The 25,128-nt window shown below is 40.1% G+C and overlaps 1 protein-coding gene across 1 annotated transcript in view; it reads right to left on the bottom strand.

The window, feature by feature from the left end:
- Nucleotides 1-741: 741 nt before the first annotated feature.
- RASEF (RAS and EF-hand domain containing) overlaps nucleotides 742-25,128 on the bottom strand; it is a 50,697-nt gene continuing 26,310 nt past the window's right edge. Inside the window, exons 4-17 of the mRNA XM_069961793.1 lie at nucleotides 19,454-19,549; nucleotides 17,901-17,978; nucleotides 17,270-17,385; nucleotides 17,118-17,186; nucleotides 14,728-14,812; nucleotides 12,712-12,788; nucleotides 11,499-11,733; nucleotides 10,183-10,329; nucleotides 8,913-9,063; nucleotides 8,478-8,559; nucleotides 4,428-4,542; nucleotides 3,703-3,822; nucleotides 1,551-1,627; nucleotides 742-1,293 (exon numbers count right to left, since the gene is read on the bottom strand). Coding sequence (XP_069817894.1) covers nucleotides 1,185-1,293; nucleotides 1,551-1,627; nucleotides 3,703-3,822; nucleotides 4,428-4,542; nucleotides 8,478-8,559; nucleotides 8,913-9,063; nucleotides 10,183-10,329; nucleotides 11,499-11,733; nucleotides 12,712-12,788; nucleotides 14,728-14,812; nucleotides 17,118-17,186; nucleotides 17,270-17,385; nucleotides 17,901-17,978; nucleotides 19,454-19,549 — 1,557 coding nt within the window. The 3' untranslated portion in view covers nucleotides 742-1,184. The remainder of the gene's footprint in view (nucleotides 1,294-1,550; nucleotides 1,628-3,702; nucleotides 3,823-4,427; nucleotides 4,543-8,477; nucleotides 8,560-8,912; nucleotides 9,064-10,182; nucleotides 10,330-11,498; nucleotides 11,734-12,711; nucleotides 12,789-14,727; nucleotides 14,813-17,117; nucleotides 17,187-17,269; nucleotides 17,386-17,900; nucleotides 17,979-19,453; nucleotides 19,550-25,128) is intronic.

The raw sequence follows: 25,128 nt of genomic DNA, 5'->3' as shown, positions 1-25,128 counted from the left end.
CAAATTATTCCATACACATAGTCAATTAATAAAGGGTTGTTTTTACATTACATTACATACTCTTCTATATACTTCAATACAGTCCATAGACTTCTACATATACTGCGCCCCCTGCTGGACACTCCATAGGAATTACACCTGATTCGTGACGTCACAGTTTTTGAGAGAATTTCAACACTCCATGATCTACTAAATTAAGGGAAATAGCATTATATGTGCATTTCCCATAATTAATGTACATTAGGAATTTGTCTAACTTTCCATAAGTAATAACATATTAAAAAATACTTTTAGCCGAACTTCTCCTTTAAGAAAATTGTCTTCATTCTCATTCTTTTAAGCTGGAAACGTAATAGTGGTTAGAGTCTTCTAACTTACTGTTAGTTTCCCCTTAAAAAAACATTTTGCCATATTCTAACAAATTAAATATAAGGAGCTGGTCAGTAATCTTATACAACTTCTGTTTTGCTATGTCATCAGGACAGCCAAGTCTATACTGTATGTTGTTATCAGGAGGATATATGGCAAGTACAGAGTGGCAAAATAGGGCTATATGATGGAAATCCAAGTCTATAAAATGGCACTGCCTATGGAGTAAAGGAAAAATCATGTTCTGCATTTTCATTCATGTTTAATTTTCCATCTGTCGTGGCAGTGGACCATACCAAAATCTCACATTTTACAACACATTCTACAACACACCTGCTCAGAATGAAATATTAAAAAGACAATAGAACTACATTCTTGGCATGGAATTTTTTAATAAATTATGAATAAAAGCAAAAGTGTAATTTAGGACAAATACAGGACATTCACATAGTACCTAAGAGGTGGTTTTCAGAAAACCAAAAATGCATACAAAGTCACATTTATAAATAAATGTACAAAAACAGACCAATAACAATGCATTCTAAAAATCTTCAATATGCAGACAGAACAACGCATGTTTACTGGTGACGGGGCGGTTGCGTTATAATCTTCTCTATAGTTATTCATATTGGAATCTGTACATGTACTGATGCATAAATAACAATATATCAGTTGCCAAGTGCAATGTGCATTACAGGAGGAAGCAATTGGGAACAATAGACAGGCCGCATAGTGTCACTTATGTACAATCCTTTGTCCAAAACAACTTATAAAAAGTAGCATTGTATGATTGGAAAGGGGCTTGTTAGAAAAGTTTAGACATTACAGCAGTTTTTCATTTGTGTTGGCTTTTTGGTAATGGCTCCCGAAAGATTAGTCACAGATCCTCGGTCATCTTCATTATCGCTGCGCTTTCTCACTTCCCTAAACAAGTAAAGACAATAGAAAATAAATCTCAATGTAAACAGTGATTTCCTGCTTTGCACACAGTCCCCAATGGTCAGAGCACAACAGTGGCCTTGCTCAACACAGTCCGCACATTATTTCAAATCAAGTTCACACAGACAGCATCATGAGTGATGTTATTGCTTTATATGTGGTGTGAACAATAATCTAGTGTCCATATTTTGGTTCATTGAAGATCCTGATCTATTCTTTACACACTGTGGAAATATACATACCGTGCAAGATGAAGGACGGCCTCCACGATATTTGATCCCTCTTTGGCACTAGTTTCACAGAACAAAGCCCCATATGTCTATACGAGAAAACGAAAGGTTAATTTGCTTTATGAATCCTAAATTACAATTCAATGTATGAAGGAGAACTGTAGTTATATCTTGTGTGTTGTATCTCAAAAAGGGTTTCCCATCAGAATGGAGCAGCAGTCGCAAGTAAGCACGGCTGCTCCATTCACTGGCTAGACCTGGCAGACCACTGTGGGTTCCTGCTTAATGATGGGAAAATGTATTAAAGTGTACCTGTCATTATAAAAAAAACTTTTGACATGTCTCAGAGACATGTCACAAGTTTTGATCAGTCCCAGTCTGAGTGCTCAGATCTGTACCGATCGGCAGATAGAACGGGGAGAGGACCACAGCTGCAGCGTATCCTCTCCCTGCTCTCAGTTAAAAAAAAAAAAAAAGTCCAACTCTTTTTTAATTCATAGCAGAGAGGACTGCAGTGCGTCCTCTCCCCGTTCTATCTCCCGATCAGTTCAAATCTGAGCACTCCTGCACCTTGTCTGTGACATGTCAAAAGTTTTTTTATAAAGACAGGTACACTTTAAGGCTGGGTTCACACTATGTATAGTTGAGGCTGTATTTGGTCCTCATGTCAGGTCCTCATAGCAACCAAAACCAGGAGTGGATTGAAAACACAGAAAGGCTCTGTCCACACAATGTTGAAATTGAGTGGATGGCCGCCATATAACGGTAAATAACTGCCATTATTTTAATACAACAGCCGTTGTTTTAAAATAACAGCACATATTTGCCATTAAATGACGGCCATCCACTCAATTACAACATTATGTGAACAGAGCCTTTCTGTGTTTTCAATCCACTCCTTGTTTTGGTTGCTATACAGCCTCAGACATACAGCCTCAAATATACGAAGTGTGAACATAGCCTTACAGTATCAATGACTTTAAGAGTATAAAAAAAAAACGCTTGAACCCTGACCAGTTTCTTGTACAGAGATGACCATGCAAAGCAGACCGATATGAACATGATTGGTTGCATTAGTTGAATGTCAGATGGACCTTATATCTTCATCAGGTTTGCCCAGCCATCTATGTGTGGTCACCAAACCTACATCAGGTAAGGAAGGATCAGGCATTTGAGTTTCAATATCCTTTTTTTCGGTGGGAGATAGACCATTGTTTAAAGGTTTCTGGCAGCAGCTTATTTCCTACTCCTGAAGGAAAACACATCCACCCCAGCCTAGTGTGCATGTGTATGGGGGGCATACAAAGGGATGGCTGTGACCTTAAGTATATGGGCAACTTAGTTGTTTTTTTAAAAGCTTTCCATGACAACACTAAATGTGAAAAGTATTAGAACAGGAACTGTCAGAAGATCACCAAGCTACTACAACCTGAGAATTTGGGCCTCAACTTTAAAAGGGACTCTGTCACCTCCAAACACCCGCTAAACTTAAGTTATCAATAGATTATACATAAGTAGAGTATACAACGCTGATTCTATATGTACAGTTTTTATCTTTCTATGTTCTTGCATTGCTTTGGTATAAGCCCACAAATGAAGGCGTGTAAGTAGTCCTCTCCATTGTATTCTTGAGCTAAGTAGTCCTCTCTATGAATCAACATGCCCAGTTTGTAGACAGCGAAGAAATACAAGGGAGTAGAAAGCTACAAATTACAGATTTGGAATCGGCATCCTTTATCCTACTTACAGATGGCTTTAGTTTAGGGTTTTGAGGAGGGTGGGTTGGAGGTGAGAGTCCCTTTAAGCAATGATTGGTCTTTTAGCATTTACTCAAAATACCAGAAACAACGTCCCATATTTGCATGGATTTCAGTTACTACCTCTTCCATGACGTTGTACAGGCTGTGGTTAAAACCCCTTCTTTTATGTATGTTACTAAACTGTAATTTATAATAACATACAGATCATAGTAATAAAATAAATTATAAACCTAAAGATGCAAAAGGGATGTTTTCACCACAACTACTATAAAAGAAAGTGGGAAAATATTCCTATATCATTATACACATCTTTGCATAAACCCAATTCTTTGGTTTTATCAATAGCCTTTGCAGTATTACATTTGAAATGATCACAGAATAGCTTTTTTGCTTTTGACACTTGCCATGGATAACTTCTCTCCATAACTGGTTGGTACACATTTATGACCTTGTTCTGAGAGTGTTTGTCGGAGATCAGCTTTATTTCCCACCATCATAATAGGTATACTGTCATTTGTAGAATCCTGCAAATGAAATGACAATTTAAAGATCTTTCAGAGCTATAATGGAAAGTACATTCACTATGTGTTTAGGTCTATTTACATTTATGGAAGAGCTAATCAGTTTCTATACTTTTAATGTGACGGTGCCTAAATGCCTTCAACCCCATTTGGCTGGCAGTAATCTCTCCTGTACTCCCCAAATACATGAACTTGTGTCATTGCTCAATGTTCATGTGTTCCATATGGGGAGGTTTAAGCTGCCGCCAGTTCTGGCACAGACTTATCCCTCCAAAAACATTGATCATTCTTGTTATTCTTTTAGGCTTAAGGGAAATCTGCTTTTTTACTCCTGCATACCGTAAATACTGTATATAAAGTGTATGGAGGCCTTAAGTATACTGTATGTACTTTACGTAAGTTACACACAGTATACTTAAAGCTTCCATACACTTTATAATAAAGTCAGCTGATGTGTGTATGGGGGTCTCCTAACTTTCCACTGATAGCTGATGTTGTGGGGTCGTGTATTTGGGTTTTAAACCCAAACATTTTGAAATGAGGGGGGGAAAGGTAATAAAAATTTTCATTTTTCATATTCATTTCATTAAAGGATGGGGTGAATTTACCTCAATCATATCTATCCATTCTCTCACATTTAGGAAGCTCTTCTCACAAGTCACATCATAGAGAAGCAAAACTCCATCTGCTCTTCTGAAGTAAGACTTTGCAATGCTCCTAAATCTGAAACAAAGTTAGTGAAATTTTTTTAAACCTTATAAATCTATAATTTTTTACATATAAACTCGTCAATCACAAAATAATACAGCAGTACTATATATCAGTGCTGGGTGATACGGACAAAAATAAAAATCTCATTTTTTTAAAGGGAATCTATCATGGGCATCATCATTAATTAACTGCTAAAAACTAGCATTCTAATCTGTATGCTCATTAGTTTGTTAGGTGCGCTGAGGATGTGGCTTAAGTCACCGAACACTGTCCATCCCACCCACACCTGTACTCTAACATCACTCTCAGGCCATAGCGAATTCTCGCGCAGGCACAGTACCTCATCTTGAACACAAGTACTGTGTTTGCGCAAGATTTCATTCTGTCCTGAGAGTGATGTCAGAGCACAGGAGCGGCACAGGGCACAGGCTACAGGACCTGATGGATGGGATCGACAGGAATGACGCCATGCCCCAGAGCGCCTAACAGACTAATTAGCATATTTATTAAAATGCTAATTTCTACTAAATGCCAGCTTGGACAGCTTCAAGAGATGTAGCACTGTGTTCATTGTCATGTCTCCTATTAGTCAATACTACCAGTTTATTAATGATGATGCCTGCGATAAACTCCTTTCAAGACAATTTTTTATTTTAATCTTTTTTAACAAGGTAAACAAATTCCCTAAACTTTTGTGTGCATAAAGGAATTGTACGCACAGTAATTTCTTAATATATACTGATTATGAGAGATATCATATCATAAGAAATGGCCATAAGGCAATGGGGCTCAAACATCATAATTTGGTGTTCAATAAATTCCCAGTATATAGGTAGTGTGACTGCAATGTACACATATATAAATGGGTCACTCATTAGCTATTGGGGTGAGCTGGACACTCCAAGTTAGTGTATTGTAACAGTCTATTGTAAATGCTGCCCCGGATCACTGCAAAAAACAGTTTAACTGCTGCCCCAGGTGAGCGCTTAAGGCCCTATTCCACCAACAGATCTGACGACAGATTACCTGTCAAAGATTTGAAGCCAAACCCAGGAAAGACTATAAACAGAGAACAGGTCATAATAAACAGAGAACAGGTCATAAAGGAAAGACTGGATTTCTCCTTTTTTCAAATCCACTCCTGGGTTTGGCTTCAAATCTTTGGCAGATAATCTGTCGTCAGATCTGTTGGTGAAATAGGGCCTTTAGTCTATTGTAAATCATGGCTTTGGTTAGTACACAGTCTAGTGTAAATGATGCCCCAGGTCCGTGCATAATCTACAGCAAAGGGTCCAGACCCTGGGGGAGCACACTTAAGGCCCTATTCCACCAACAGATCTGACGACAGATTATCTGCCAAAGATATGAAGCCAAATCCAGGAGTGGATTTGAAAAGAGGAGAAATCCAGTCTTTTCTTTATGACCTGTTCTCTGATTATAGTCTGTTCCTGGGTTTGGCTTCAAATCTTTGGCAGATAATCTGTCGTCAGATCTGTTGGTGGAATAGGGCCTTTAGACAGATAGTGGGGAGAGAAGTGCTCAGCCACACATTTCTCTCCCCACACGTTCTAGCAAACAGTCGGACACACGGACCCTGACCAGGGGTCAACCCTTTTGAAATGTTTCCAGGACATGTCAAGAGTTTCTCAAAACAGGTACACATTAATTGCTATAGCTTTAGTATAAAAGCGTAGGAGCTGAAATACATGCTTCTCAATTACCAGTCTTATTTTTATCTTTTCATGATTACTTTTACAGTTGCAAAATAGGATTATTATGGCTACATTCACAAATTCAGTAGTTTTTCAGGACCATACTGTATATGATGTCTGCAAGTCATCTACAAACCTTTCTCTGTAATGCATCCATAATCCATATTTTTCGTGATAGGTAATGGAATGGAAATGGTTTAATGGAGTGGAAATGGTTTAAAAACTTATTACCCAACCGTATTTTTGACAGATTTACAGATGTTATGGATGTTTTTTGCAAAAATTATGGCTCAGATTACAGATGCTCCCTTTGGCTTGTTTGGGACAATCTGTGTTGCAATTGCTTACTAGAGCTTGTCAGTATTTTTTGCAGCAGCAATTTTTGCAATGGCAATCTGCAATTACAGACAAAACTACGTAATGTGTGAATGTAGCCTAAGTCTTCTTCAAACTTCTGTTTTCGGGTTCGACAGGTACCCTATTGAAGTCAATGGAGACCCGAATTCTTAGACCATAAAAAAGGCTATAAAATGGTGGCACAGTTCGAATGTGTCTGTGCACCCGAACACATGGATTTGGGCACTATATATATATATATATATATATATATATATATATATATATATATATATATATATATATATATACACACATATATACACACACATATATATATATATATGTGTGTGGTTTTATCAATTAAATAATTAGATGTTTTATAACTGTGTTTGTGAGAGTCTTCACATTCTCCCCCAATGAGAACATGATGCTGAGCTACACTTGCCCAAAGTACAGGGGGCTAAGGGCTTGGCTGGAGTGTTGGTCATCCTTAGTGTATAAATGCATGACACTCAGGGGACTATCAAAGCTGATGCACACAAGCAGAGGGGGGGCCATTTTGGTGGAACAGTAGAAGAAGATGGTGTGTACGGTCATCTCTCCCAGGTGCCCAGAAGAACGGGCGGGGACCTCCCTTGGAATAGCTAAGTATATTGTACTGTATTTGACTTAGCTTTGTATTTGTATCTTCTGTATCTGACTTAGCTTTGTATCTTATATTTGTATTATATTTTTCTCGCTTTTATCACTTCAGTAAACTTTATTCACTTCTTATTGTGTGTGGACATATTTATTCCCGCATCTTAGAACCTACTATAAAACAGGCACGGACCCAAATTTTACAGTCTGGATCACAATTTTTAATATATTTCTATTAAAAAATAAGAATTTCTCTCTATTTCGCTACAAAATAAATGTCGTGGATTAGTTAACCCCTAGACGACCCAGGACGTAGAGTTACGTCTTGGAAGTCTGTCCCTCAAAGGGATTTCAAATGTGTAAAAAAAAAAGTTAAAAACACTATTACACTACCCCAAAACCCCTCCCCCAATAAAAGTTGAAATCACCCCCCTTTCCCATTATATAAATAAAACATATAAAAATAAATAAACATTTAATATACCGTAGCGTGCGTAATTGTCCGATCTATTAAAGTATAACAAGCGTCATTGCGAACGCCGTACACGAAAATAGGGGAAAAAGTGCGCGGATTACCGATTTTATGTTACATTATATATATATAAAAAATCATAAAAAGTGATCAAAACGTCCGATCTTCACAAATAAGGTATTAATAAAAACTAGAGATCAAGGCGGAAAAAATGACGCCCCATACAGCCCCATAGGGGAAAAAATAAAACCGTTATAAGCGTCACAATAGGGCCATTATATTATAAACTACCAATTACCAAAAAAAAAAGGATTTAATAAAAAAATATATATATAACATTAGAGAATCTGTGTAACCTGCATATGGTTGTGTTCGGACTGACCTATAGAATAATGGTATCATGTCGCTTTTACCGTATAGTGCATTACGTAGACACAGGAACCCCCCAAACGTTACCATATTGCATTCTTTTTTACGATTTCACCTATTTATATCTTCATTAATAATATATTTGGGATTCCATCATACATGTTATGGTAAAATGAATGACGCCATTACACAGTACAACTATTCCTGTAACAAACAAGCCCCTACATGGCCTGTAGATAAAAAACTGAAAGTGCTAGAGCTCTTAGAAGGGGAGGAGGGAAAAACTAAAGCGCAATGATCAAAATTTGCGCGGTCCACTGGGTCATTTTGGGCCTGGTCCTCAAAGGGTTAAACAGAAGGATATTGGGCACAGATTGGTAATTGTATAAGAAACCATCGAACAATTGATGTTTTACCTTTCTTGACCAGCTGTATCCCACAGCTGTAATAGTGCTGGTTCCCCATCCACCACCAATGTCTTCATCTGAAAGTCCACTCCTATTTTTTAGATGGAAATTAAATAAGATTAGACTGACTCTTCAGCTATAGTGCAGACAAAACTAAGACAGAAGGCGAAGAGGGTAACATTAAAGGGGTTGCTCAACATTGTAATATGGCACTTACTGATGATCAGTTACTAATCACTGGAGAAACGTTCATTAAAAGGACGGGGGCGGATTGGTGCACTAAGGATGGTAGTCCCACTCCCAACCAGTGCCCCAAACCACCTTATTAGCATATGTATTAAACTACACAAAAAAAACACATGAAGATAAAAGTAAGAACATTTTCTTCTTTCTCAGCACCCCGTATAGGGATGTATCAGCTTTAATCTCAGTGTGAGAACATACCCAATGTTGCACTTGTGTTGCCACGAAACTCATTTTTGCAAAGTCTCATGAGAAAACTGGACTTCCCGACAGCAGCATCCCCAGCAAGAACTATCTTGTATGCTTTCTCTGTGCTCGGAAATTTGCTGACACGATTTGCAGCAGTCTCTGCCTAAAAGGTGAGATAATATTATTATTTATTTATTAATAGTATTCATAGAAATATTGTAGATAGATGCACTGCTTCAATTACTCCATTACAAAAATGTGGTGTTAAATGCACCTAAAAACTATATGTTAAACTTATAATTACAGCTGGTTACAATGTAATTTCATATACACTTTGTAACAAGTTTACACACAGGAACACATCCTATACCTGTCAGTTAAAGGGGTTATCAATGAGTTGAAAAGAACAGAGCGGATTCCTCAATTTGTGTGTAGTAGTGCAGCTCAGTTAGACTGAAGTGAATGGAGCCAAGCTGTAATACCACACACAACTGGATAACAGGTGTGGCACTGTTTTTAAAAGAAATTGGCTGTTATTCTGTTCCATATTCTGTTCTGTAAATCCCGCTGTAAGTATGTATCCTCACTGAAAGTCATCGGCATAGGATCCGCAACGGATTTCGCTGCAAATTCGCAGCGTAAAATCCACTGTGGATGCGCCCGTGTGAATTTACCCTAAGGGTGCATTCACACGTACAAGATCCGCAGTAGATTTGATGCCACTGCGATACGGTGTGTGTGAAGCAACCCTAAAAGTAAGAGATAGACTATAGCTACCATTGATGCCATGCATACTAATTATGACGGGGTCCGCAGGGTCAGGGGGGCCTGGCCACCTGATCTAATGTAGTAACATAAAAGAATGGTGGACATGCAGCATTACACTGTATCCTTTACATGCTCAGTTCCTTGTCTCCAGTGTCATAGGGATTCCTTAAGCCGTTGGGTCTGACAGTAGGGAGACTGGATATGGAAGCCTACACAAATCAAACTGCAGGTCATTACTAGAAAGCTATATCTGCTTCCTGCCTCTGCCATAGTTTCATGCCCCCTCCACTTTGCTACCTTCCTGCCCCTGCTCCTGACCCCTACACGGCCAACCCAGGATGGAAGAAGAGTAACAGGAAGGCCAGCCTGTCAGATACAATACAGAGGTCAATGTATAAGCGTAAATGGGGTGTGCACGCATGTATGTGTTTATCTGTTTTTGTCCATGTTCTTTACTGTAACAAGGAAAACAATTAGTTTGAAGACCAGTAGCAGTCCCAGAAGCTCTGCTTACATTTGTCACATGGGCAGGCAATGCTGAAATACACTTTCTTGACGATGCACCTGAGCTGCTCCTGCTGACTGGTCGTGATGGTTTCCAATCTAGATATGAGCCACCAGATTCAGGAGCATAAGATTCTTCATCCCGAATTTCAGGAACCTGCAGATGACACACTGCATTAGTACTCATTTGTGCTGAATGTATTTAAAGTATTTTGTCTCTAAAAAAGATGGTAAGGGTGCGTTTCCACATATGCTCTCTGAATGCGTTGTGGACATGACCCCCCCCCCCATTTCTCCTCCAATAGTTGTGCAATATTGTCAGGATTATCTGCAACATCACACGACTACTGGGAGAGAGATGGGGGGGGGGGTTCCATCACATCCAGAGCGCATTCTAAACGCAAATGTGGAAACACAGCCTTAAAGGAGAAGTCCGGTGAAAATTTTTATTAAAGTATTGTATTGCCCCAAAAAGTTATACAAATCACCAATATACATTTATTACGGGAAATGCTTATAAAGTGCCTTTTCCCTGCACTTACTACTGCATCAAGGCTTTACTTCCAGAGCTGTGCGGGCTGTGGCTGCTGGAGAGGATGATGGCATGGGGATGCTCAGTGTCCCCCCAGTGCCCTGTGTCCCTCAGTGTCCCCCTGCCATCATCCTCTCCAGCAGCCACAGCCCGCACAGCTCTGGGAGTCGGGTCATGACATCACCATTTTATCCAGGAAGTGAAGCCTTGATGCAGCGTTAAGTGCAGGGGAAAAAGCACTTTATAAGCATTTCCCGTAATAAGTGTATATTGGTAATTTGTATAACTTTTGGGGGGCAATACTTAGTGTTATAATCTTGTATAGGCAGGGTCACCTCTCTGCATAGTGCACTCGGCTCAAAAGTAGATCTTAGAATTCACATACTCAATGGAAAGGCCTGGCACTTACTTACAGTAAATTTGTGCAATTTTATTTTAGGATTGCAGATACATAAGATGCATTTTGGCCAAAACTCAAGGCAAATAACGGCAATTGTGAAATAAAATGCCACAAAGTAACTGAGTATGAGTATGAGTTTCATAAATCTTACAAATTAACAAATGTGTCACAGTGTTGATGTTGAAACTATGCAAGCAGGTAAGGATTAAAATATCATAGATATAAAGAATGCCTCTTTATCATTTTACTTTTTATGACATAAAGAGCTAAGTAACAGCTACCTACTTAAACCATGGTGACACCTACGGAAAAGTCCTAACGTGGATACTAGAAGGCCCTATTACAGAACAATTTTTTCTAACGAAGAACAGTTTTTCCTAATGAAGTTACTCACATCTGTATCTGAAGCATCACCGCCATAACCTTCATGAGCAAATCGTGACCTCTTTAAGCTTCTTGGAGGCCTGTATTCCACCTCTGAATCATATTCATTGGAGTCTCTCAAGGTGGACAGTCCACTGTCTATACAACTTTCAGGAAGGCTGTCAACCTCATAGTTCATTCTCTGCATTGGATCACATACTGCCAAAGAATCATAGTCCTCATCTAAGAAGGACGATCGAGGAGACCTTAGGAAAAAAAAACAATTAACATATCAAGTCAACAACACATTTCATATTATTATTCTGCATACCTGTAGATTATCTAAACAGATCTTTGCTGACTAATATGATGACATGATGAGTACTGATTACTCAAGCCATCTTGCTGTTTCCCTGCCTCATCGCTCTTCTCTCCATCACACCTCTCTCCCTGATCATCCAAGTTCTGTTCCCGATCTCCTCGCTCAGTCCTCTTGGAGTCTTCTTTCTGCTGGAACATCTAATGCTCTATAGCACGGATGGGGATCCTTTGACCCTCCAGTTGTTGCAAAACTACAAATCCCATCATTCCTGGACAGCCAAAGCTGGTTAGAGCTATGTTTTTAACTATAGAAAGTTAAAAATTCCAGGTTTACCCTCACACAGACATGACGGTAAAATCATAACATTTACTCTGCAAATGATACTACTATATAGTACCCATATATTGGTCACACACCACCGCCATTCAATGGCTAAAAAAACTACCATAGGCTATGTTTAAACACTGTACAAAAGGCAGTTTTTATTATACAGCTGTCATTAAATTGCAAATAACAGCTATTATTTTCTAAGAAAAGACAGTATTCATGTAAAAATGGTCGTTGTTCTAAAATAAAATAATTTGCAGCTAAATGATGTCTGTGTGTGAACACAGCCATACAGTGATGTTTAATACTGTCATACAATATCCTAATAATGCTCTTATACAAAGTCCACATATTACTGCATATAACTCTACATATTATCACCATATACTTGAGCACACAATGAGAAAAGAAGAACCGTGCTTTAAAAGCTGATAGTTCTCTCCACTGTTAGCCACCTTGTTAACCGGCTACTGAAACTAAAGCTGAATTGTTGTTTTTTTGTTATTCCATTCTCAGGATACTCTTGGGGGTTCCATCCTTGGGGACCCTTGGTAGCAGGAACACATAACATAGCAGAGTTAAACAAGACACATACCGGTCATAGGGGGAATTACTTCTGTTCAGCTTGGGGCTTTGTCTGGAAATTGTGTTTCCTGGCGAAGTATTGACGCGCTAAAAAGACAAATCACAAAGGCCCAGGTTTATCAGTGCTGTCTCCTACCTAAACAGCGTAAACTAAACAATATTTGTGATTTATTTTGGTTAGTATTTTAGCCAAAACCAGCAGTGGGTCCAAAGTAGGGCTGGGTGATGTAGCTAAAAAATAAAAGCTCCATAAAAAAAAATATCTTGATTTAAATCTAAATCAATCTAAATTAGCCATCGTAATGGGAGTAATAGTAGTTTCAGGAGTGGGGTCGGTAGAAGCCATAGTAATGGGAGTAATAGTAGTATCAGGAGTGGGGACGGTAGAAGCCATAGTAATGGGAGTAGTAGTAATAGTATCAGAAGTGGGGGTGGCAGTAGCCATAGTAATGGGGGGAGTAGTATTAGTATCAGGAGTGGGGGTGGTAGTAGCCATCGTAATGGGAGTAGTTGTAGTACCAGGAGTGGGGGTGGTAGTAGCCATAGTAATCTGATTAGTATTTTTTGTTAGGTAGACATGGTGGGGAGGGGCGGGGCACCAGGCCGAATCCTCACCTGTGATTCAGTCCTCTCCACTAATTCTTAAGGGCTGCTCAGTGCCCAGTTAATGCTGCTGGTTCTGTTGCAGGCGGGGCAGGCCGGCAGCTAACTTGTGGGTGCAAGTGGGCATACGGGTGTGGGTGGGCAAAGGGCTGCCAGCGGGCACCTTGTGGGTGTGGGCGGGCGCTCCAGTTCTGACCTGCAGGAGGAGCAGCTCTCCCAGAGAGCCACTGCTCCCCCTGCAGGTCAGAGCGCATATATATATATATATATATATATATATATATATATATATATATATATATATATATAATTATTTTTTAATTTTTTTTAATCTACTTCACGATTTTCCCAAAAAATAAATCGATTCACAAATTCTAGGCAAATTAATCAAATTAATTCGAATAATCGCCCAGCCTTAGACCAAAGTACTGAAAGAGTTGCAAACCATAACATTATAGCTTTCATGTTAGATCAACTCCTGGGTTTAGCCTAACAATACAGACCAAAACACTACTTCTGAACCCAGCTTAAGAACGCGCCAGATTCATGCCAGTGGTTCAAACCGTTTAACAGTTTAATGGTTCAATGTGGTCAATTAACTTGACACATCCTAAAGATGCCCATATACCCTAGATTAAAGCTGATGAACAATCGTTCCTCGGCTGAAATGTATCAACAATCAATCATTTTCGCCAACCAATGACAATGATTGTTATTGCTTCAAAAAAGTTGCCTGTGTGGAGACTTTCTGATAAAAAAAATCCCGCTTATCACTCAAGATCTTTCATTCACAAACTTCTTCCCCTGACAGTATATAAATTCCTAAGCACCAGAATCGGGTTCCCGTTTTGGCAGTTCTTTTTGCCTTTTTAAACCTGCTGGTCTACTATGTCTGTCATATACTTTCTAGTATCTGATGGAGGGGGTCATTTTTACATGCTTTTTACAATAAATTCACCTGTTTCCTGGACATTAAGTATTTCTGGAGCACATCATTTTGGATAGCGATGACCTCGTGTGCCACATTCTGTTTTTCACTGTCTACCGTTGCACTATTTATCTGCGTCTTCCCTTACAAGTGTTTTGTTTTTTTCTATTGCCCCTACCAAATAAAAGCTGCTAGGTTTCCATAATTCTTTGTATGTTTCTATATTCTAATTTGCAATACAAATGATAAATCACCATGTAAAAACTGCTAGGCAAACCTGTGCAGCAAAGGTCCTGTATATAATGGCTTTTATTAAAGACAAGTTTGATTTTAATATAATGATATTTTTCTTGCTGCTGAGAGAACCCAGGAGAAAAGATTAAACTTCGATAGAGATGATACTGCCCTAAACCATGCTCTTACTGACACTGCGGTGCTGTTATTCCAGCAGGGAGCGTATCATTACACACTTGAGTAGCAGAAACAGCAACGTACCAGTGATCTGTTATACTTGATCAGACTGTTCTCCAGCACCGTCCGCAGTCCATCATTACTGTCATGCAGCTTTCTATTAGCTGTTCTGTAATCAAAAGATATAAAATGGGAACTAAAGAACTACTCAATTCACACAGTTTAAAAAAAAAAACATTTCAACCTAAATCAAACAGTTAAGAGTAATGCGGCAAAGTTTTATCAACTAGGGGGCAGATTTTTCTTCTTATTAATTTGCCAAGAGATTAAAGTGACACTGTCACCTCCTTTTTGCATTCTGACATCTCTACATAGGTGTAAAGGGTAAATTTTGCGTTTTTCATACCTTATTTCATATCATACGTCATGGTGTTTGTTCAAGTAAAAAGTGTCCTTTTATCAACTGCAGATTGTATTAAGTGGGTGTGGCCTCGCGGCATTAGCGCCACTTAGCCCCACCCACAACGGCTCTGTTGGTCCCTCCCCCTCGTCTGCCAGTGAAACAGGCTGGCCGAAAGGTCTAGACCCCACCCCCTTTATGTCAACCAACCAATAGGTGTCAAAGGGGCGGGGCCAACTTTGCCGTTGTGAGTGGGGCTAAGTGGCTCTAATGCCGCGAGGCCACACCCACTTAATACAATCTGCAGTTGATAAAAGGACACTTTTTACTTGAACAAACACCATGACGCATGATATGAAATAAGGTATGGAAAACGCTAAATTTACCCTTTACACCTTTGTAGAGAAGTCAGAATGCACAAAAGGGGGTGACTGTGTCACTTTAATATATGAATGTTTTGCTTACAGAATGATTACTATTTATATTTATATGTGCTTATACACACACACACATATATATATATCCTTGTTAAAATAGACAGCACATAAATAAAAAAAAATCAGCTGTCAGTTCTGATTATCAGATCGGTGGTCGGACGGCAACTTGCATCAGTAATACAGATGCAAAAATGCATCTACACAGTCTATTGTCCATGCATAGTGGCATACAGAGTGGTTATGGGTCTGCATCACTGGCCAGGTGCCATGTGTCTACAATGCATTTAGAGGAGAACATCTCTATAATATGATATGCAAAGAAGCAGGACTCCATTGTTTTTTTTACGTAAATGTTTTTTTTCTTGTTTTTTATGGAGGCTGTCAAGAGCATGAACCTGATTAAATTTGAAAACACTCGGACATACAGTAAAACCTGACATACTGCTTAATTTAACACATATTCACAATATGGCAGGGTGCATGAGCCTCTTCATAGGTTTTATAAAATATTTTTCTGGTTTATGAACAACACATTAGGTGAAAGTAAAGGAAAATGTGCAGATAGGGAGAGACTGATCAATGAATGCCAGCAGGATAGGGAAAAGCTGACACAGAGCCCCTTTCCTAGAGGCTGTTCTATATATGATTACTCTGAAACGTCAAAGCATTTTACAATAAACCATATATGACTGTACAGTGGGAGCTTGTCCTCATTTCATGCTTCTGCTGTTCGGGCAGCATGAAACTGATAAGTTCCCTTTAATATATGTCCAGCCCAAGAGCTGTGATTGTGCCTTTGCTTATGGTATACTTTGAGGCTAGGTTCACAAGCTGTATTTGTTAGTAAAACAAAAGCAGTTGTTGCAGCTTGCAACAACAGCCGTTGTTAACTAACAATACTCGATTGCATTGAAGTGTATACAACCAATGCTGTGATGAATACACACTGTATTCACTACGGCCGTACAAAATAACTGACAGGTCTATTTTGTGCAGCCGCTTTTCAGTGAACAGCGGCCGTACAAGACAGCCTGTGCTCACAGTAGGCTCCCGGACGTACTTTATACTGTGGTCTATGGCTAATTGGAGTGTGGGCACCCCCGAATGTGCCCGCATTCCAACTGAAATCAAATGATGTTCATCCGGCTGGGTGAACATGTGAGACGGCGGCCGTTGTTCGACACACCCATGTCACACAACAGCCGCTGTTCTTGCTATGTGTGAACATGGCCCTTAGTGTGTAAAAAAAAAAAAAAAAAATTGCAAAAGTAACAGCTTCAAGGCGGAATTAAAGTGCAAAAAAGTGCTATTTATTACCTCATGGTACAAACAATACAGCGACGTTTCGACCTATGCGGTCTTTTTCAAGCTGGAAAAAGACCGCATAGGTCGAAACGTCGCTGTATTGTTTGTACCATGAGGTAATAAATAGCACTTTTTTGCACTTTAATTCCGCCTTGAAGCTGTTACTTTTGCAATTTTTTATGGACTATTGGTTCTCTTTTGTGGATTACAGAACCTGTAACTTTGCTTCATTTCACTATTAAGTATTTTTTAAGCTGTGGAAGTCCTTTTTTGGACTAACAGGAGTGCTTTGGTTTCTTTTTACTATTTTAAAAAAAAAAAAAAATACATACTGCAGTATTTCGATTTGCCGTGCCAAATTCTCCCGTTCATCTGTATATTCCCTAATAATTTCCATGTCTCTAAGAGAGAAAACAAATAAGTATTACATATCATTCAACAACTCTATTAGAACCTTTCCCAGGAGGTAACACTTGTTATATACCTTTCGGAAGTCAGGCTTTGATCTGCATAGTCACTTTTCAGAGCATCCAGTTCGCTCTGGAGGAAAGAGATGCTGGTCTGGGCCTCTAGTAGATCTTTTTTAAGTTTCTGATTTTCCTGGTAGAAAGATATAGAGACATTTTTTAATGCTCTGTGAGAAACCTGAAGATACCATACATTGCTGTGGACTATGAAGGTTCTGTTAATATCTTACGCGTAGTCACCCTGTTGATTTGATGCCTGATCTGACTACCTCAAAGAGACAAATAACAGAAAAAACAGTGGCTTTGGATAGTGCTCGTGTCCATCAGGATATGCCTTTTTAAGAGTCTAATAGTGCCCTCTTTCCTTTAGTCCTGGCCACACTGATCTATGAGTAAGGTTGGACTAAGATATGAGTTCGCTCCCCATGTTTCCGGAGAGTGAAGCGAGCCTGACCAAGTCTCTTTTCTATGATTACGGGCGTTGTGCTGATAGTAAGTGGTGAAGTATCGCCACTCACCAATTGTAAGTAGTTGTTTTCTAAAAAAAAGTTTTTTTAGTTTTTGTTCACCTTATCACAAGGACAATACCGCTCCCAGAGTACGTTTTTTGGATTTTGTCTTACTGTTTTTCGGGATGTGATAACTCACCATGGTCAGTTCATGCAGACGTTTTTTCAGAGCAGCCACATCTTCCTTTAAGCTTATGTTCTTTGACTGTTCTTCCAGCTAGGCATAAGGCACAAAATAACACCATACTTAATTCAGACTTACATTATAGACCTTTAGATTAATAAGTCTATTACTATGTAACACAAATGGTAGTGGTAATATTACTTAGGATTCTCCCAAATCTCCTTCAAGATTTCTGTTCTTCTGCCCGGACACTGAAAAATGACACCTCCAACAGCCGAAGAAACCCACCAATATCAGCATCTGATCAAAAGAGCCAGTGCCAATATGTCTGAGATTCTTGCCAGAATCTGCCGGAATCTGCTACAGAACTCCACCACAGATATCAACAAGAACTTAGGGCCCTAGTACATGGGACGATTATCATGCGAAAATCATTAAATCGTTCGAACTTGTTTGTGTGTCATTGATCGTTAGTTTTGTGCTGACACCACGATCATTGTTAGTCGTTCACTAATTGTTCAATGTAATTCCACATTGTTTGTTCTTTTGCTAGGATCAGATGAAATAAATAATCGTAGTAAGGTGCAGCTGAGGAAGAGGCCATAGTAATCGTAGTAAGGTGCACCTGAGGAAGAGGCCGGTCAGGCCTGGAAACACGTTGTACTTTTACCTTCTCATATATTTTATTGTTTTGCTAATTCAATTTTATATTCCATATGATCTGGCCCTTGTGGTGGATGACCTGAGGCTATTCACCTGTGTTTTGGATCAAGTGGATTGGAGTTGTGATTGCTTTGTCTAATAGGACCCTTAGTAATACAAATACCATTAATACTGGGTAGCAAACCTATTAAACCTATTGTATCAAATAATATCTGTATGAAATAGGTCCATTGGATGAAGGCTTTTAAGACATAATGTAAGCTAGTGGCATATTTATGTTACACAACTATACACATAACACAACTTTATATTAAATGGAAAATAACTGGGGGACTGGTATAGCATGCCGAGGATTAAGAAATCCACAGCATGTCAACATAGGTTTTATCTACATCCTTTTCACAAGCACTGTACTGTACTCTAGTGGAGAAATCTGCATCAAAAATCTGTAACTAATCCACAGCTAATCTGCTGCAGCCCAATTGATATTCATGGGTAATAAAGTTCAGTTGTAGAAACCAGTGCCAAGCAGCTGCTGCCAAGCAAATCAGATCACAGGATCGTAGATTGCCGTGACATGAACATAAGATGCAGATGGCATGCTGGGTACACTTTTGGGATCCAACATACAGGAGAGCAGGAGTTACATAACACCGTAAAAACATTAGAATCTACAAGTAGATGGAATACATGTTGCTGTACTATGGAGTAATCTCTAGAAATGTCTGCAGCAATAATCATTATGGTTCCTTTATCCAAACATTTGGCAGCAAACTGCATTCCCAAAAGATGAATTATCTAGAAGGAAGGTTGTGTCCACCTTGTACCCTGCTAAGAAATGACCCCATCTCACTTCTCCCCACACTGCTTCCTCTCCCCACACTGCTTCCTCGTGCTGACGTTACCTTTTTTAGCTTTTTAATTGCGACCTGCAGTTCAGCAACCTCAGTTTCATGCTGGCGCTTCAGGTCATTGAGAGCTTCCTCCGCCTTTCTCTTCTCCTGGAACAGCAAAAAATAATAATAATGTGGTCATGTTCTTAGTAAAAGTTTTCTCCACTAAATGAGACAAATGAGGAAATATTTGCAGATGACATATATTCAATGACAATAAAGTGACTGCAGCATATGATGGATAAGCACCTACATACTATTACTGCCATCCTACCTGATGAAGAATAGAGAGTGCTTCAATTGCAAGATCAATTATATATGATCACTCAAAATATTGGGCAAAATAGTCATTGTATGTATTGTTTTATACCATATATAGTTTCTCATACCCTTATTATAAAGTATATGTATAACACAATATAAAACCAAAGACTAAAAAATTGAGTTCAATACTTCTACAGCAGTTTTGATGTGTATTAGACACCAGCTACAGCAACTTGCAAACAGTATTAGCCTCACTGCCTTCCATATCAAAGGTATCCTTATTGCCCTACCAGAACAGTGTTATCCACAGTACTTTCTATAAGGCTATGTTCACACTGCGTATGAGTCCGGCCGCATTTCGTATGCCGCCGTACATGTGCGGCTGAAACTACGGGCATGGGAAAAATAGACATGCGGCTGGATGCGTACGAACCGCGAACATACGCCCGTAGTACAGTTATGCTTCCCTAGCTTGTTGCGAAGCGATCGGAAACAGGTAATTTACTTGGAAATCTTCGCCCAGCCCCATAAACCACACAGAACCTTTTGGATCGAAAAATTAAGTTCAATTTGGCTGAAATATGTACTCCGTACGGGACCGCATGGAAATCCACGACCGTGAGTTTTTAACATTTCCGTCCTCAAACAATGGTCTTGTTCATTTTTCACGGCGCCGTATACGATCCGGCCGTAAGCTTATACGTAGTGTGCACTGTGCGGGCGTATATTGTATACTTTCAAGTGAACGCATCAACCTCAAAACTACGTGCGTATATTCGCGGATAACACTACGGCCGGAAACATACGCAGTGTGAACATAGCCTAACAATGCTATCCACATTGCTCTACCATAGCAGTGTTATCCACAGTGCCTCCTATAACAATGCTATCCTTATTGCTCTACCATAGCAGTGTTATTCACATTGCCTCTGTCAGGCTGTGACTCAGAAACACAGGACAAGTGTGGCTCTTTAGCAGGCCGGCCCTAAAGTGAAGACTGGTCGCTGTTCTAATATAAGTGAAACACGAAGACAAGGACAGGACAAAACACACATAATATTAGCAGGGTCAGTTAGCCAGGTGAGAACCTATCAGAACCAAAATCAGAAGTCAGGGGGAATAGTTGGAAAGTCAAGCCAGAATCGGGAAACCATGGAATAAACAACAAGGATACAACGCTAGCTTAGTCACACTTAGTCAAAGAGGCTCTATCGAAGGCAAAGAGGGATGGACAAGCAGGACCTTTAAGGGAGGTGAAGTACCAGCCCCAGACTCAGGGCTGACTGGCTGCTGGACTGCAAGTCATCCAACATCAAGGGAAGCCGTTGGCGCATCCCTCAGGCCGGCCGCGCAATGCCTACTGACAGCCTCCTACAACAATGCTATCCACAGCACCTCCCATAATAGTGTTATCCACAGTGCCTTCTATAATATTACTATCCACACTGCCCATCATAGCAATGTTTTCCACAGTGCCTCCTACATCAATGCTATCCACAATGCCTCCCATAACAGTGTTATCCACAGTGTCTTCTATAACAACACTATCCACATTGCCCCACCAAAGCAGTGTTATCCACAGTGTCTCCTATAACAACACTATCCACATTGCCCCACCAAAGCAGTGTTATCCACAGTGTCTTCTATAACAACACTATCCACATTGACCCACCAAAGCAGTGTTATCCACAGTGTCTCCTATAACAATACTATCCACATTGCCCCACCAAAGCAGTGTTATCCACAGTGTCTTCTATAACAACACTATCCACATTGCCCCACCAAAGCAGTGTTATCCACAGTGTCTTCTATAACAACACTATCCACATTGCCCCACCAAAGCAGTGTTATCCACAGTGTCTTCTATAACAATACTATCCACATTGCCCCACCAAAGCAGTGTTATCCACAGTGTCTTCTATAACAATACTATCCACATTGCCCCACCAAAGCAGTGTTATCCACAGTGTCTCCTATAACAATACTATCCACATTGCCCCACCAAAGCAGTGTTATCCACAGTGTCTCCTATAACAATACTATCCACATTGCCCCACCAAAGCAGTGTTATCCACAGTGTCTTCTATAACAATACTATCCACATTGCCCCACCAAAGCAGTGTTATCCACAGTGTCTTCTATAACAACACTATCCACATTGCCCCACCAAAGCAGTGTTATCCACAGTGTCTTCTATAACAATACTATCCACATTGCCCCACCAAAGCAGTGTTATCCACAGTGTCTTCTATAACAATACTATCCACATTGCCCCACCAAAGCAGTGTTATCCACAGTGTCTCCCATAACTGTGTTATCCACAGTGTCTCCCATAACTGTTATCCACAGTGTCTCCCATAACAGTGTTATCCACAGTACCGCCTATAACAGTGTTATCCACAGTACCGCCTATAACAATACTATCCACATTGCCTGACCAGAGTAGTGTTATCAACAGTGTCTCCCATAACAGTGTTATCCACAGTGCCTCCCATAACAGTGTTATCCACAGCGTCTGCTAAACCAATGCTGTCCACAGTGCCCCACCATAACAGTGTTATCCACTGTTTTATCTACGGTGTCTGTTATAACAGAGTTATCCACATTTCCTCTTATAATAGTGTTCTCCACAGTGTCTACCATAGCAATGCTATCCAGTTCCTTCTATAACAGCACTATTAGGAGTGCTTCCTATAAAGGTTTTATCTATGGTGATTGTGTTATACACATTCCCTCCTATAATAGTGTTATCCATAGTGCCTCCTATAACAGTGTTTTCCAAATTTTCTCCTTTAGTACTGTTATCCATAGTGCCTCCTACAAGGTCCCAATTACACAGATCAAAAGTGGAAGAATTTCAATGGCAGCCGCGGACACCTCTTGAAATTCCGTAAGTCCCATTGTTTCAACAGGATTTCTCGTGTGCCTCTGCTATCCGCTCCAAAAATTGACATGTCAATTCTTCAGGCGGAAAGCAGAGGCAAGTGAGAAATCCAATTGAATCAATGGGACAGGCGGAATATCAAGCGGTGTCAGAACTCCCCACAGCACACTACGGAGCATGCGGCCGAAGCCGCCCGCTAAACAGCATGCACTGACATTGTTTTCTATGGCCGCTATTCACTGAATAAAAACAAGACTTAGAGACAGGGCCGCTTTAACCAGAGGGCAAATGGTGCATCTGTACCGGGCCCACTGGTTAAAGGCACCCCCCTGCCCGCTATTGCTCTCTGCACTGTAACGAGCTCCCATAGTTACTTGCAGCAGCACTGGCAGTGAGGGAGCCACTGCCCCCCCCCCCCCCCCGTCAGTCACTCTTGTGGCCACAGCAGTAACAAGAGGCCTTTTGTGACCTCTGCAGTGAGGCCAGAAGAGGGGAAGAGAAGAGGAGAAGCCCAGACCCAGGTGAGTATAAGTGTTTGGTTTTTTATGTTATATACTATATGGGAGGAGGAGCACAGGGGGGCTATATACTACTGAGAAGCACATAGCAGGGTCTATATAGTACTGTGGGAGCGCACAGGGGGGCTATATTCTACTGGGGGAGCGGACAGGGGGCTATATACTACTGGGGGAGCACACAGGGGGCTGTCTATAAATGTGGAGCACACAGGGGGCTGTCTATAAATGGGGGAGCACACAAGGGGTCTATATATAACTGGGGGAGAACAGGGGGCTGTATATAAATGGGGGAGCACACAGGGGGTCTATTTATAACTGGGGGAGTACAATGGGGTCTATATACAACTAGGAGCAGCACACAGATGTCTATACTACATTGTGGCTGCACACAGTGGCTTGATACTATATGGGGACTGCACAAAGGTGCCTATATTATATAGGGACCTTACTACTATACTGGGGCACAGAGCATACCTAATTATTAAGTGGGGGCACAGGGACACTTTAAAACTATGGTGGCACAGAGGGGTATAACTACTATATAGAGGTACAGGGGACCTAACTACTCTATATGTTGGAGCCTAAAATGTTTCTCTGGCAGATGCTGGAGAGAGGATCCACAGCCGGGGGAAGACTTCAAAATGGCCCACGCTGGATGGGGGGAGAAAAAAAGTGAAAGACTCTGATCAGAGACAACACCACCTGTGAGTCACTGGATGTAACTGCATTCTGTTATAGGGTTGTAGTGATAGTGGCCATGGTGTGGCAGTATTATGTAATGGTATCTATGGTGCTATCTTTCTGTTTTGTTCAGAGCAGTTGTGAGGCAATTTGTAATCACTGTATGGTGGTAATAGTGTTATAAGACAACTACCTTATGTATTAGGGCTCTTAATACAGTGTGGGCACCCAAAAGGGAGGGGAGGCCCACTCTTGAGGGCTTTGCACCGGGCCCACCAGTGTATTAAAACAGCTCTGCTTGGGGAGGCAGGAGGCCATGCTACTGGGACTTTGCCCTGTTAATTTAAAGTGCTAGTGCATCATACAAGAAAACCAATTCACTCCAAATATTGCAAATATTGCCTACAGATCAAAATATTAAGCAATATGATGAAATGTGCACTAGTTTTCCTTTTAGTGCAAATCCTGTACCGAAATGGCTGTATTTGCTTTTTGGCGTATTCAGAGCACTGTACTTCATATTACTTCAGAAATCCTTGAGTTTATGCTACATACAATATTCACCACTAGGGGGAGTAAAAGGTGCATCATAGATTTAGAAGACACATACAGTACACGTTACCTCTGTGAAAAACCTCAGGATAATTATCACATCTTCACAATTATTTATGCTACAACATCAATAAAAGAAAACCTCAATATGATGAAGGGTGGGGTGGGAAAGGGGAAAAAACTTACATCAAACAGTGTGAAAAGTATTTTTATAAAAATGTGGTGGCACAACAAACAGCAAGTGACAAGGTATCTTACATTATAACAAGACCAAAGTAGAGCGCAGGGTACCTCATCCAAATAAGAGGTACACTATACAGCTTGGTATTACAAAGACTATGACATTCTACATTCGAGTTAACTTTAATCCAGGAGGAGAAGGATCCATTGATGACCGGGAATTCAGGTATATTTGGCACTTAGCTTTTTACCTAAACAAATAGGAAGCTAGGCATCCCACATGGCTAAGGGGTCATAGGGACTAGTGATATTAGATCATTATAATATCATAGGGGCTACCTATTGGACACATTATCGTTGCACCTGCACTTTATTCATTGCTCCTAACTGATGTTTTTTGGGGTATTTTCTGTGGTCTATCCATACCATTTCTGCATATCTGTGATTATAGGAATGTGTTTTTTAATATTTGTTATTGTCTAAATTCTTTCAATAAAGTAATCTTTGCTTATTATTTGAGTATATAATTTTCTTTGGTGGATACCATTTTTGTAGGATTTTTTATAGTAACTTTTATCCACTAAATCCACTGGGAATCAAGTAAGGGT

This window comes from Dendropsophus ebraccatus, chromosome 3 (genome assembly GCF_027789765.1).
Source record: "Dendropsophus ebraccatus isolate aDenEbr1 chromosome 3, aDenEbr1.pat, whole genome shotgun sequence".
NCBI lineage: Eukaryota > Metazoa > Chordata > Amphibia > Anura > Hylidae > Dendropsophus > Dendropsophus ebraccatus.
Note: the sequence above shows the minus strand (reverse complement) of the source record. Positions and strands in the feature narration are given on the sequence as shown.